Source organism: Salvia hispanica, chromosome 5 (genome assembly GCF_029641045.1).
Source record: "Salvia hispanica isolate PSC_SH4W2 chromosome 5, Shi_PSC_v1, whole genome shotgun sequence".
Lineage (NCBI taxonomy): Eukaryota > Viridiplantae > Streptophyta > Magnoliopsida > Lamiales > Lamiaceae > Salvia > Salvia hispanica.
In genome coordinates this window covers 3196274-3210763 of record NC_142696.1, presented here as the reverse complement: position 1 = coordinate 3210763, position 14490 = coordinate 3196274, and the positions used below count along the sequence as shown (strand labels likewise).

Genomic DNA, 14490 nt, shown 5'->3' with positions numbered 1-14490 from the left:
TAGAGAGTGGGCATTTTATTAAACGAAAGCTTGTCTTATTGCACCGTCGTGGCCTACACAATGTTGATTCCAGCTTGCACATGGTTTTTCAATATTCTTTTTAAAATTTACAATAAAAAAACAAGAAATGGATAGTAGCTTCTTAATTAAAACAAAAAGCATGAAGGAAACGGTCAACCTAGCAATTTTATTAATTTAATCATTCAGAAAATTGGTGAGACTACGATTTAGTCGATGTATTTGAATGTTGCGTAAAATGCACTATACATGGAGTATTATTAGATTGCGAGAAAATTGCCTCATCGTTTCCACTAGCTAATTTTCATTGAAACTCTTCCCCCATTCTTATGGCATTTTTCACTGATGGAAAAATTGAAGAGAAAAAAAGGCAACAAGTTTGACATCAATAATATTTTACAACTACATTTTTTACTTGCTTGGAAAGGAAGAGAGGAACCAAAATAAAGAGGGATATAAGTTCATTGTTCAATCATCACTTCTTTTCAGATGTTACTGAAGTTTGTGTTACAAGTATACTTGACAACTTTTGAAATTCCATTTTTTACTATAAAGATATAGATAGTATATCTCGTCAATATTTACAGCAATAAGTCACCACTCATCAAAATTAGAGCGTCTCCGGTGGCGCCCCTTCCACTAGAACTTCTCACAAAAACTTCCTGCCACGTCATCACTAGCCCTTCCCATTTTACTGCCACATCATTAGGACTTCCCATGCACTCCCACTAGGACTTCCCGCAATTATTCAATTTACGGACTTAAAATTTACGGAATTAAAATGTCAACATGGAATACGGGAAAATTCGAATACTTCGTTAAAAAAATTACATAATACTTAAAAAAATTACACAATTAAAAAAAATTACATAATACCTAAAAATTACATAATCATAAAAAGTCGAGAAATGCAACCCTCGGCTCTCACTCCTCCTCGTCCTCGTCCCCGTCGCCCGTACCGCTGCCGCCTCCGACGTCCCCGCCCCCAATCTCGACGCCATAATCATCAATGGGTGGCATTCCTAAATCGCACCGACATGCATCGACCACATCCTTGCACAACCTTTTGTACACAGGATCGTGAGTGCTAAACCACTTACTCGTGCTCTGCATCAGGGTCTTCGTTAGCTGCGCGCGGGCGAGACGGTCGTTAACTGGGCCTTCTGGGGCCTCCGATTCGACCTCGCAGGACCCGCTGCCGCTGCCGCTTCCCCTTGCCATCCGCTGCGCAGCCTTTTGCCCCATCGGGCGACGACGACGGCGAGAGTCTGATCGTGATAGCAGGGCCACTTCCCCGGCTTCGGGGAGCTCGTGCGAACCGGCACTGCTGCTGTACTCACAGGAAGAGTTGATCTTCGTCCGCTTCCAACTCGAGTCGACACCCGCACAAAACTTTTGCGATTCCCTGACCACGAGAAAGGCCTCCCATTGGTCAAACTCTTTGAACTTCAATTCTTTGTCGGGGTACTGAGCCATGACTCATTTCTTCACATCATCCTCAGACATGCCGCTGGTTGCCATGCGCATGTTGTTTTGGTAGAGGGCGGCAAAACGACTGAGCTTAGGCCTCAACCGAAGCCACTGTTTCCGGCATTGCTCGGAAGTGCGAGGCTTCGCCCCAGACGGTTTGCATATGAGGTAGGCCTCACTAATGCGAAGCCACAATCGGTCAACATACTGATTCGGCCCGACATAGGGATCCTCTACTACACCGATCCAGGCCTTCGCAAGCGCGGCATTTTCCCACACGGTCCAGATCGTCCTCCCTCTGGCTCATCCTCACCCTCCTCCTCCTCTGCTCCCGTGTGCGAGGAAGAGCTCGGGACTTTGCCCTTGCCCCTACCCCGCCTCTGGCCTTGCCCTTGCCTTTGCTCCTGCCTCTTGCAGCAGGCTCCGCCTCATCGGGAGTCTCATGGATTGGCGATAGCCCCAACTCCGCTCTCAGCTCCTCAAAAGAGAAAGTCTCGATGCCGGCGTACTGAGTCTCCGAAACAGTACCAGGGGAATCATCGACCAACAAATCTATATATCTATATATGGGCGATAGACAGATTCCCTAGGCGTCCTCGGGCTCCTGTGCTGCATCGACCCACCCACCGCCATATTTGGCGGCGTACCGCCCATCCTCACTGCCCCGGGCATCATCCCATCCACTCCCGCCCTATTTGGTGGCATACCGCCCATCCCCGCTGCCCCTGGCATCATCCCACCCATCCCCGCCATATTTGGCGGCATACCGCCCATCCCCGCTGCCCCTGGCATCATCCCACCCATCTGACTCATCCACTGGTACATATTGTAGAACATTTGGGGATTCATCCCCGCAAAGTTTCCCTCCGTTCCGGTGGGAATCGTGAGTGTGTTTCCTCCGCTCGTGGTGGGGGAGTTCCTATTGTACTCCATTGTAGTAGAAATGAAATTTGTAGATTTAGAGAGAGAAACTTGTCAACACAAGTGGTGTGAATGAAATGAAGTTCAATTAGTCCTATTTATAGAGTTTTTTTTTAAAAATAAAATAAAATAAAAAATATTTAAAAACTCGGACGTCCGACCGTCGCCACAGTGGCGGACGTCCGGTCGGACGTGAGGGTGACGAGCGAGGCCATGGGACGGACATATGAGACGGGCGCGGGCGCCCTTCCCGTTCACTACGGCGGACGTCAGCGACGTCCTACCGCGACATCCGCCATTGGAGACGCTCTTAGCTTATATCTAGGAAGATTTGGGGTACTGAGTTATATAACAAATAATTGCATAACATAAAGTTAAAGATATTATCTAACAACATTGTCAATTTTAAAGTAACACATTTTTAAATATAAAATACTAACAGTTCGTGTGTAAAAAATGATTATAATATAACCACAAATTCAAAACAATAAAATGGCTACTATAAAGCATTACGAATATAATTATCAAAATATAAGGAATATAAAAAAGATAAATAAAATAAAATAAATACCAATCAAAACAAAAAAAACTACCAAAGAATTAGGCATATAATTAAGATAAAAGATATAATGACTACTAAGCAGAATATAATTATCAAATTAAATACATATAAATTAAGAATATCATCGAGATAAAAATAATATACATATAAATAATATAGCCATAAATCAAATTACTACTAAAGAGTTAGTACACAAATTAAAACATAAAATATGCGACGCTTATAAAGCTGCCCGAAGAAAAATCAAACTTTCACCACCAGACCAACTACAATTATATAATAGGAATGTCAGTTCAATTCGAAACTTACGGATTGAGTCAAATAGTCCAACAATTTTGTAGGGTTAGAATTGCAAAGTTTATAATCCAAAAATCACAATCCGAATAACCTTAAACGCCCCAACCCGATAGGGTTGGACCAAAATTAACCCAAGCGGCCAAGCCCATAGGGTTGGCCCGGAATGAGATAATTTTCATTATTTAATTTTTCCAAAATTTTAAAAATTAGTCTAATAATTATTTTCCAAATCTACTTAAAAATATTTTGATTCATTATTTAATGTTTATTCTATTTTATTTTTACACTTACCATATAATTTTTTTTTTAAAATGATAATTATTTTAAAAACAACAAATATAAGTATTTTCCTCTCTCTTTTCGAGTTGAAATAACACTTATTTTAATATGTAATTGTTTAATACAAAAATATAAAATAATCAATAAATATATGTTAGTTACAAAAAATAAATTATTTTCGAGTTCAATTGGCACGACGGGTTACGGGTTAGCCCAAAGCTCGAAAGTTTTGGTTTAGGATTGAAAGTTTATAATTCAAAAAATTATAACCACAATGGCTTATACTTGAATAGCCCAACAATCCAAGCGAGTTAGCTAAAACCCGAATGGATTGGCCCGATTAATATTGAAAGTACTCCTAAATTCAACATTAAAAGTTAAAACGTTAGTCTTTGGGTACAATTGTATCCTTGTTCCTGAGTCACGATAATAATTCATTGGGTAGAAGTATATATTAATCAAATCAAACAAATAAAAGGCTCCAGGAGAGTTTATATTTCCATACCTCTTGTGTAAATATAGATGTACATAATTAGTAATTGGAAACTGTGGTAGAGTTTATAAATAGAAGATTTATATTGAGTTTATGAGTTAAGTATCTTGAGTTTGGATTTCATGCACGTTTTACATTCAAATAAATGAATTGAATGTTGTGGGCGGCTAAGAACAGCTGAATTGGTCCAAATTCCAATGCTACCACCAAATAAACTTCATGGAATAATGTAAAAATCTATGTAAATTAACGAGAACGATCCTAATTCCTAGCTATCCAATACATCACTTTTTATGTTCAATAGTTTATGTATTTCACGGCTGATTAGACGACAAATTATAACAAGAAAATTATCCCCAAACACAATTTTATCTTGTGCAGCATTAATAAAATCTACGAGGACCAGATCAATATTGATGCAGTCTACTCAGCGTGACGAAAATTCAAAATGGGAAATTTCTTTCCTTTTTGTTCTTCATTATTTTAGGCTTGGCAATGGAAGTGGGAACTTAACTTTTACAAACATAATAAACCGTGGAGAACAGACAAGGAAAATTTTGAATAAGTGATAATTACAAATGGAATGAAAAACAGAGAATAAGACCACTAAAGACGAGAGATAAAAACGACTTAATTGGTTGAAGTTTATAACTTTATATCCGCGTATGTCTTAATCGTACGGTCGAAAGCATGTTACTGAATCTTGAATTCATGTCATAGTCTATAATTTCTCTTTAAATTCTTACTACTATATGTTTAATTAACCGTACATAAACGCATTTGACTGCCACCTTTTAACACTTTATAACAATCGTATTACTACTATAATCCATCTGATAATTTGAAAGTGATCGACTATCTATTTATTGGCCAAGTGTCGGAGATAATATTTATCTAAATCTATACGTCCACAAAACTTTAGTAGTATATTACTATTACAACGTCACTTTCACCAATAAATGGTAGGTAGATCTCACTCTCCACTAACCTATTCTAGTCACTTATACACTTTTGATTAGGCAGGAGTTTTAATGCACAATTAGTAAAATAAAAGAGAGATCAAAAGAATTATATGTAATTAAAGGAAAGAGTGCATACTTTTATGGGACGGACTAAAAGAAAAGAATGCATACTTGTGGGACGGAGGGAGTATACAAAATGGGTATCACTTTCCACTACCTTTTTCCTTTTACTTTTCTCCATATTTTTAAAATCTATGTCGGACTCAAATGAAACTTCTAATGGTGGACGGACAAAGTACTATACTATGGAGTATATCACATTGAAAAAAATATATTAACGGGTGAACTAGTTACTTGATTCCATGCTATTAGATACTCCCTCCTTCCCCATGCACCCCATTCATTAATTGTCAACTTTTGTTATTTTCGTTCATCACCCATTAATTATTCACATTTACTTTTTTTGCCATAAATAATAAGTAGGCTCTACATTCCAGTAACTCATTATATTCACATTTTATTATAAAATAATACTCCACTTCATATAAATTTAGTACTCACGTTCCACTAACTTTTTAACACACTTTTTTTTATATTTTTAAAACACGTGTCGAAATCAAAATGGACTACCAATGAGGGAGGTGGGTGTATACATGCATATAACAAATGTATGTTCTAGCAAGTGATATGAGAGTTTGAAACTATTGAGTTTTTCAAGATCGGTATCACAGTGAAATTCAGTGTCTATTCTAGCTATATGTGAAATTAATGGAGTTTTGATTTTAGCTATCAACCACATTTCAAGATATTATTTTGAAAAAGTAAATGAAATAAATGAATCAAAATTTCCTACCATAATTAACTCTCGTATATTTGAATTTGGAGCTTTTGCTGTAATTGTGAGTTGGCCCACAATTAAGAATTAAGACCAATATTGCTTTACAATATGCAACTTGAAGAACGAATTAATGTGGTAGAATTTAAAAGACAAACAAGTGTGGGGTTAAAGAAAATGACTGATTGGATTAATCACAATTCACAAGTGAAAGTAACTTGAGTTGTTCGTGCGAGAGCGACTATATTATATTCATACGATTGACCTCTCAAGTCCTCCTACATTTTCCTACAAAATTACATTGTCCTTTATTTTCCTCAAATTAAGTTGAATTTCAAACTAGAAAAGTAGCTATATACATATGTATAGTTGTATTAATATAATACAAAATTCATCGGCAAAATTTGCCTATTTTATGCATACATGGATGAATCAATTCTTTAACTCGGAATTGATAAATTTAATTGTATTAATTACTTCAGTTACTAAACTCTAATTAAAATACTCATGAATCTCTAATAATGAATAATTAATGAATTAAAAATTGCATGATCACCAAAATTTTTATATTTTCTTTCCCGACAAATCGAACCTTATAAAATTCTTGTGTTCTTGATTTATTTGACAAGCAAACATTTTAGAAGTCTTTGTCCGATGGGGTTTAGTTCAAACCTAATTAGGAAATCGCATTTCCATGAATCTCTGAATAGAAGCCAACGACGATCTTCATATTGGAAACAGTCAACTGCACATTTTAATACTACTAAATATTTTATTCTTTGAAGGCGAAATTACTTTGAAAATCTATTACATTTGGAGCTGTACTACCGTCTCTTTCTCGTATTCCTTGTGTGAATTTTAGTTCTCTTAATTATTTTGTTTTATTGTGACAAAAAACTAGACCGTCTTTTGTTTTGCCCAAATTCTAGTTCAGTATATCGCTTTCCTAATTAAGCATTTTGTGAATATGTACGGTAAGTCGGTAACTATATATTAGATTATTTAGTAATTTTTACTTTATTTTTCTCTTATAACAAAGAAATTGTGAATATGATCATCTACACTTTAAAATTACCCAATTCTATCAATTGATTTCGTTTCGTAAAGTTAAAAGGAGAACATGTCATATTCAGCTTTTGATCTTTATTTAATTTGGAAATTTGTTGATCATAGCCGCAATTTATATGATATGTGGGTGGGGGGGTTAACATACCGAATATGTCATTAATGTTAATGTTGATCGAAACAATCGATCCGATCTATAACTGAATTAGCGGTTAATCGTTTTTTCGACAAGGAGAATCGCAACTGCTATCACGATTCCAACTATAGCAAAAATTGACACCGAAAATCATTGATTCAATAAAAATAAGCAGTGTTTACGAAAAATGTTAACAGTGATAGACGACATATCAGTTCTCTACATATATAATAGTACTCTGTATACGATTTAAGAGATAGTTAGTTTTAAGGTAAAACTTATAGTAGTACTAAAAAACTTAATAAATTTATACTAATTTTTTGTTTAAATTTTTTATGAGCTAAATGAAAAAAATAATCTGATCGGGCATTTTTCGTCAGGATAAATTTCAAAATCGTTCACCCAAGAACTTGTATGAAGCGTATTATACGGTATACGTGATATTCTTACTTCATAAAAGAACTAAATATAAAATCCATTTAGTTTGTTTTGAATAGCACGAAAATAATAGTACCACTAGTATTTTAGGACGCTTTTCAATAGTTCCAAATTGAAAATAAATAAGCACACTTTAAATTGTTTTCCCTTAATGAAAATGAATAAAAAATGGAATAAGCGTATTTGAAGGATTACACATCCTTGGTAAAGCTAAACCATAAAGACCAGCCTAAAAGAGTCAATTCGTTCAACCCTTTTACTCTTTTTTTCCTCTTGTCAAAATCTCGAACCCACTACCTATTTTTCAATCAAACAGTCCAATATTCGGATTAGTAGACATTTTTCTCCACATTTTTCTCCCATTCAAAATCAAACCACCAATACAAATCAATGCCACCCCCTATCTATATAAACCTCATCAATCAATACCCCACAATTAATTCACTACAACATCTCATATCCCTTTTCATTACTCACACACAAAAAAAAACAGCTAAACTACAAAACCCCAATTTTCCAAACATGCAACGTCCAGCCTCCGCCCTGATGAGCAGCATCGGCCACCACAGCCGGCACCGGGTCCTCCGGCAGCAGCGGGCCCCACCGTGCGACGTGTTCATCAACCACCGCGGCGTGGACACGAAGCGCAACGTGGCGGGGCTGCTGTACCACCACCTCCGCAGCATCGGCCTCCGCCCCTTCCTGGACAGCAAGAACATGAAGCCCGGGGACCGCCTCTTCGACCACATCGACGCCGCCATCCGGGAGTGCAAGCTCGGGATCGCCGTCTTCTCGCCCATGTACTGCGACTCCTACTTCTGCCTCCACGAGCTCAGCCTCATGACCCAGCTCGGCAAGCGGATCATCCCCGTCTTCTGCGACGTCAAGCCCTCCGAGCTCCGCGTCAAGGACGACGGCTCCCTCCCGCCCGAGGAAATAATGCGCTTCCGCGCCGCCCTCGAGGAGGCCAAAAACACCGTCGGGTTAACTTTTGACACCTTGCGAGGGTAAGTGCACTCCAATATTTTTTATTGTTAGGATCGTCGACTGCATATTAATTGGAAAACATTTAAATATATATGTGCAGGGATTGGCCGGAGTTTTTTGCTCAGGCGACGGATGTGGTGATCGAGAACTTGATCGAATTGGAGGAAGAGGAGGAAATTAAGAGGCAGAAAAAAAAACTTGAATTGAACTAATTAATCTTGGGTGATTTGAAAAGATTAATGGTGCTGGTGAAATTAATAATTTGAATTCTTTAATTAAATTCTTTGTGAGGAGCAACGAGTCCTTCATATTGCCTCTTTTTTAATGAGGTTTATTTGGAGGGCTTCCTAACACATTCGTTCATTGTTCATTTTTTCTGCAAATAAAGTTGACTGTAAATGCAGTAAGTTGTAATCATTTTGTGTTTGTGATTCATTGATTATTTGTATTGAAATTTCACTTCTTGTAATACCAATTGTTCAATTGCGACCATGATCCAAAATTCCAAACCCTTATACTCTTAATTAGTAGCACTACGTGTCATGGGATGTAACAACTTTCAAATAAGTGAGAGAGATAAGATTTTAATGTTGGATGACAAAGATAATTGGGTCATTACATTTCTCTTCTATTTTTAATTCTTCTGAAATCACTACATATCTTGGTAGTAACATTAATAAACATGTTCTTTTCAATATACGTAACTAAGTCACCGATTAACATATAGTTGGTCTCTCGTACTATTAGTACATAGGAAAAGTCTTGATAAATTTCGATCGAATATAGAAAACGACTCTTTAAGATTGAAGCATGTCATGCATAAAAGGAAATCTATGTTGACTTCATCATATATATATTATACATGTAATCTGAATTTGAATGGTAATTCATTATTAATAACCACGATGGTGTTATTGATTAATATTTCTTAAAAACTTTAATCAAATTGTTCTGATTTATTTAGACAGGACTCTTAAGATGAGGCCAATTTAAATCTCCTTGGATTGGTAGTCTGACTCAATCAGTGGAGTACTATTTAAATGTTGGTAAAAAAATTTCCTCACATTAATATATATTTTAACACACATAACAATAGTATCTCCTAAAATTCCATGCCAACATCTACCTCGCAACAAAGTGAGTGCTTGTTTGGACTCATTCCCTCTCAACTGAGGGAGTTAAATAGCCAAAATTCCTAACAAAATCAAATCCTAAAGATAAATCATAATAAGACTCCTAATAAAATGGCAATAATCTACAAGATAAACATGAATAAAGTTCTTATGTAATACTCCAACTAAAAGAACTCTATCAGCCATCTCAAACCTTCAACATCCATATCTTAACACTGTATATATATAATTGATAAACTTCAGTGAGCAAAATCATTCTAACATTTTTCTCATTATTTGCAAATATGATTTTGCTACATCGAAAAGATTCATTACACTAACAATATTTTGATATTTAGTTAGCATCTGAGAGAATTAGTGTATAGTTTATAAGATTTAACACAAAAACAAACTCTAACTCATCATGTTTATTCATATTTTTTGAGTGAGAAAGGAGTGGGATTGGTAGGCCGTGGCCCGTGACCCATATAATAAAAATTCAGCTAATGTAATTAATTCAGCCCAAACTATATATCATTAATTCTAAATCTCTTCAATTAATATAGATTAATTAACAGAATTCCCCCAATTGCCTTAGATCAATAAAAGTAGAGACACAACATTCCGGTGGTTCCACCCTAAATCGAATGAATCCGAAAAACAATCAAATTGCTTCTATTAATAAAGTGGAATCTGAATCGCCCTAATTTGGAAATTTGAAGTGGCCTAAACACGTTCTTTATTTATTTATTTATTAATTTTTTCACCAACACATTAAATAAAACAACATCTCAATCCGCAATAAACAATCCTTTAATTAAATTTAAATTAATTTCATAACGTTTGTGGGATAATTTAGAAAACAAAGTTGCATTTACATAATTTTGAATAGAAAATAAAAGCGAAAGCAAACATAAAATCGCATTTACATTTATGGTTTTCTGTTGTTTTGCTATAGTTATAATTATCTATTTAATGAATACATGTTATTTATGCAAGTAGATGATAAGTGTGTGATCTGGCATTTAGGAATTAATCACAAAATGAGAAATTTGATTAAGAATTTAGGGCAATGGCAGATGCAGTTTTGACATAAAAGAGCGATTTGTTGGACAGTAAATTAGGAAAATGTTGGACTATATCCCTTTTAGGGCACAAATACATTCACCACAATTCTAAATCAGAGCAAACAAACCCATATGCGAAAGCTACACAGCATCAATTTGTTTGGCTAATGCCTATTATCTCTTTCACACATAAATATATTCACCAATGTAAATTATTTTTAAAAAATGTTTCCTAAATATGTTCTTGCAATTATATAAATGCATGGTTTAATTTTGAGTAGACCATATATACATGTAGCCCCCCTTCTTCTTCTTATTGATCACTTAAAGTTTCATTTTAAATAAAAAAAGGTTAAGAAGTTGTAATACTCCCTCCGTCCCGCTTTAACAGTCTCATTGACTTTTCTGTCCTCTTTTTGTGAAAATGATAAAAAATACTTAAAGTGGAGAAATGGTAAAGTAAGAGAGAGAATAATATAGAGTACCATTTCTCCACTTTAAGTATTTTTTATCATTTTCACAAAAAGATGACAGAAAAGTCAATGAGACTGTTAAAGAGGGACGGAGCGAGTAACTTTCTACATGGCTTTGATAATCATCTAATAATGGCATGTAAAAGTTCATTCATTTAATAATATCGACTTGTTGAATTCAGTGTATCTACATATCAGCATTTGTATCGTATTCAATAGTTTGTCATGATGGTCAAGTTCCCATATTTATTAACCAAGTTTCATTAATTTTTAAAGATGGTATTCCAATAGAAATAGAAAAAATCAAATAAAGATGACACCTACTCAAACAAATTAATTTAATAATAATAATAATAATTAGTGTAAAGAAATTTGCTTATTGTGGAATGAGATTATCGTCATAGATGTAGACATGAAACCGCCACAACATTCCTACCGCGGCAGTATTGCGGCGCGGCCAACGCCTCCGCCTCCGCCTATAACCGCCGAAATAAGAATCAAATGTCCACAGATGTGGTCCCCCCCCACCTACACGTGTCAACTCCTCAGTGGCCAATCTACACCAAGCACCTGCTCCATAGCTCCACCCAATCCCGCTCCCAGGTTCCCTCTCACACTTAAATTAACCATTTTCCCCCAAAAATTGAATTTACTCTACGATCCATGGAGGGCACCAGCTCCAGCGGCGGCAACCACCACCCGCAGATGCCACCGGGCTTCCGCTTCCACCCCACCGACGAAGAGCTCCTGGTTTACTACCTCAAGAAGAAGGCCGCCGACGCCCCTCTCCCCGCCGCGATCATCGCCGAGGTCGATCTCTACAAATATGACCCCTGGGAACTCCCAAGTAACAACCCCTCCCTCTCCTCCCCGATCATCGATTTCGTATCTGAATCCGAGCAGTTCATCACACAATTCAATCCATTCCGAATCAAATTCAAATACAAATTCATCGATTATGTTTAATATTTCAGGTAAAGCAAGCTTCGGTGATCAGGAATGGTACTTCTTCAGCCCTAGAGAGAGAAAGTACCCCAACGGCGAGCGTCCGAATCGAGCGGCCACGTCAGGATACTGGAAAGCCACCGGCACTGACAAGCCGATCCTCACCGATAACGGCACACAGAAGATCGGCGTGAAGAAGGCCTTGGTTTTCTACGGCGGCAAACCGCCCAAGGGCGTCAAAACTAATTGGATCATGCACGAATACCGCCTCGTCGGAGATAATTCCACCGCCGCTAAACCGCCGGGGATAAATCTCTCTAAAAAATCCTCTTCGCGGGTGGGTAATTAAATTATTAAATAGAATTACTGATTATAATAAAGTCATGAATTGAATGTGAATGTGACATGTAGCTGGATGATTGGGTTCTATGCCGGATTTTTAAGAAGAACGGGCCGGCTTCGTCTGCGGAAGACGGCATGCTGCACTCACCGCTACCAGTCCAGGAAAAACCCTCTGATTTTTCGAATTTCTTCCATGGAAGCCCGATGATGTTTCCAGCAAAGGAGTGGCAAGTGCACGACGACACCTTGAACAACGCTAGCAGCAGCTCGAGTGATCCACGAAATATTTCATATATTTCGCTGCTGAATCAGCAATATCCACAAACAATATTCCAACAAAGTTCCGTTGATGAGGATGATGCCGCATTGCAGCAATCATACCAACTCCCCCCCTCACGATTTCAATAAATCGAATCAATGTTCATTTCCGGTAACGTTTATGTATATGAGCATTTTTTGGGCATGTTAAATTACTATACTATGTTATAGTAATTATTTATTGTTTCTCTTGATATTTTAGAAACATTGAATTTGAATCACATTCATTCAGTGCGTGATAAAATTGTTATCTGAAAAGATCCGTGAGATTTTGTGTTATCACTTTAATTGCAAATTGAAGGCATCGAATTACCAATGTTTCTAAATTAAACCATCCATTCATTCAAATTGTTTATGGTATTCACTATTCAAAAGTGTGTGAAAAGGAAACGTGGTTTAGCTGGATTAATGTAATTAGTAATTAGTCATGACCGAAATGGAAAAGCTTATCGAATATTGTCATAATTAGTGAAGATAGCGTATTGTTATGATGCTAATTAAATTAGAATTTAGGCCACTTTTGTGAGGATGTGGGTAAAAGGTGGCGTTGCCCATTCCTTTACTAATCTATTTGTTGCGTATACGTAAATCGTAATGGAGGGGTGTAATTGGGCCTCGACTTTAGCCCTTAGGCTTACTTTAATAGTTTGAATACAAAGGTTTACATTTATTCTGATAATAATCTTTTAGAACAATCAGACTAGATTCACAACATATATATAGTAGCTCAATTAGGAATCTTAATGCAGCTCGATTATTATGTTGGGTTAGTTTGAAACCTAATGTTGAGTGTCAGAGTTATAATTTCTAATCCAATAAAATTTTATTCTGATTAGCCTACGCTAGATTAACAGTTAGAGTTATAATTTCTAATCCAATAAAATTTTATTCTGATTCTAGATTAACAGTTAGAGTTATAATTTCTAATCCAATAAAATTTTATTCTGATTAGCCTACGCTAGATTAACATGCAATTCGAGTAGGCTGGCCCAAAATCCGTGGCATTGGCTTGATTGACGCCTCCAGTTTTTTTTTTTTGGTAAAGAAAGCTGGGAACATCCCAGAAAACTGAAAAAACTATCGCAAATAAGAAACACCTAATCTATCATGTAGTAGCCAAACATTCATTCCCGGTGGAGGGCCATCAAGAACATAAACTCCTTTATGAGCGCTATACGCATAATGGGAGAGGAAGTCTGCAGCAAAATTGCCTTCTCTATGCACATGTTGAACTACCACCGACTCAAAATCTTGTAATAAGTCACGCAACCTCTGCACAATATTCTGGCAGTTAACAGTTATCTCAAAATGTCCCATAATCATGGCAACTCCAACAGCACTATCACTTTCCACTACTAGCTTCCGAATGCCCAAATTTTTTGCCAACTGGACTCCATGGAAGAGACACCAAATCTCTTCCGTCAAAATTGAACAAACCCCAACATTAGCTACAAACCCAGCCCTCCATGCTCCTAGCTCATCACGGATAAGACCTCCCCCAAAAGCAAGTCCAGCTCCCCCTTTCAAAAATGCATCTGTATTTAACTTAAGAAAATCTATATTTGGAGGTCTCCAACTGACCATAACAGGCAATTTAGCCACTGCCGCATCCAAATTATCCATTATCCTAGCTGACTCCACTATCTTAACCAAATTAATGATCTTACTGATAGTTCCAATCGGGCTTTCCCTATCTCCTTTAAAAATAAAGTTACATCTTCTCTTCCACAACTGCCAACAACCTATTCCAAACACCGTCCGCCACCTTAC

At 36.8% G+C, this 14490-nt stretch overlaps 2 protein-coding genes across 2 annotated transcripts; both read left to right on the top strand.

Moving 5' to 3' along the window:
- The first annotated feature begins 7956 nt into the window (after positions 1-7956).
- Positions 7957-8863, top strand: LOC125190005 (putative 2' cyclic ADP-D-ribose synthase BdTIR). Its single transcript, XM_048087206.2, has 2 exons — positions 7957-8483; positions 8564-8863. The coding sequence occupies exons 1-2, from the start codon at positions 7999-8001 to the stop codon at positions 8673-8675; spliced, it is 597 nt and encodes a 198-aa protein (XP_047943163.1). The 5' UTR covers positions 7957-7998; the 3' UTR covers positions 8676-8863.
- Positions 8864-11761: 2898 nt separating this feature from the next.
- Positions 11762-13070, top strand: LOC125190983 (NAC transcription factor 56-like). The gene is made up of 3 exons (XM_048088425.2): positions 11762-11962; positions 12090-12397; positions 12472-13070. Exons 1-3 carry the CDS (start codon positions 11779-11781, stop codon positions 12808-12810), a joined length of 831 nt encoding a protein of 276 aa, XP_047944382.1. The 5' UTR covers positions 11762-11778; the 3' UTR covers positions 12811-13070.
- The last annotated feature ends 1420 nt before the right edge of the window (positions 13071-14490 follow it).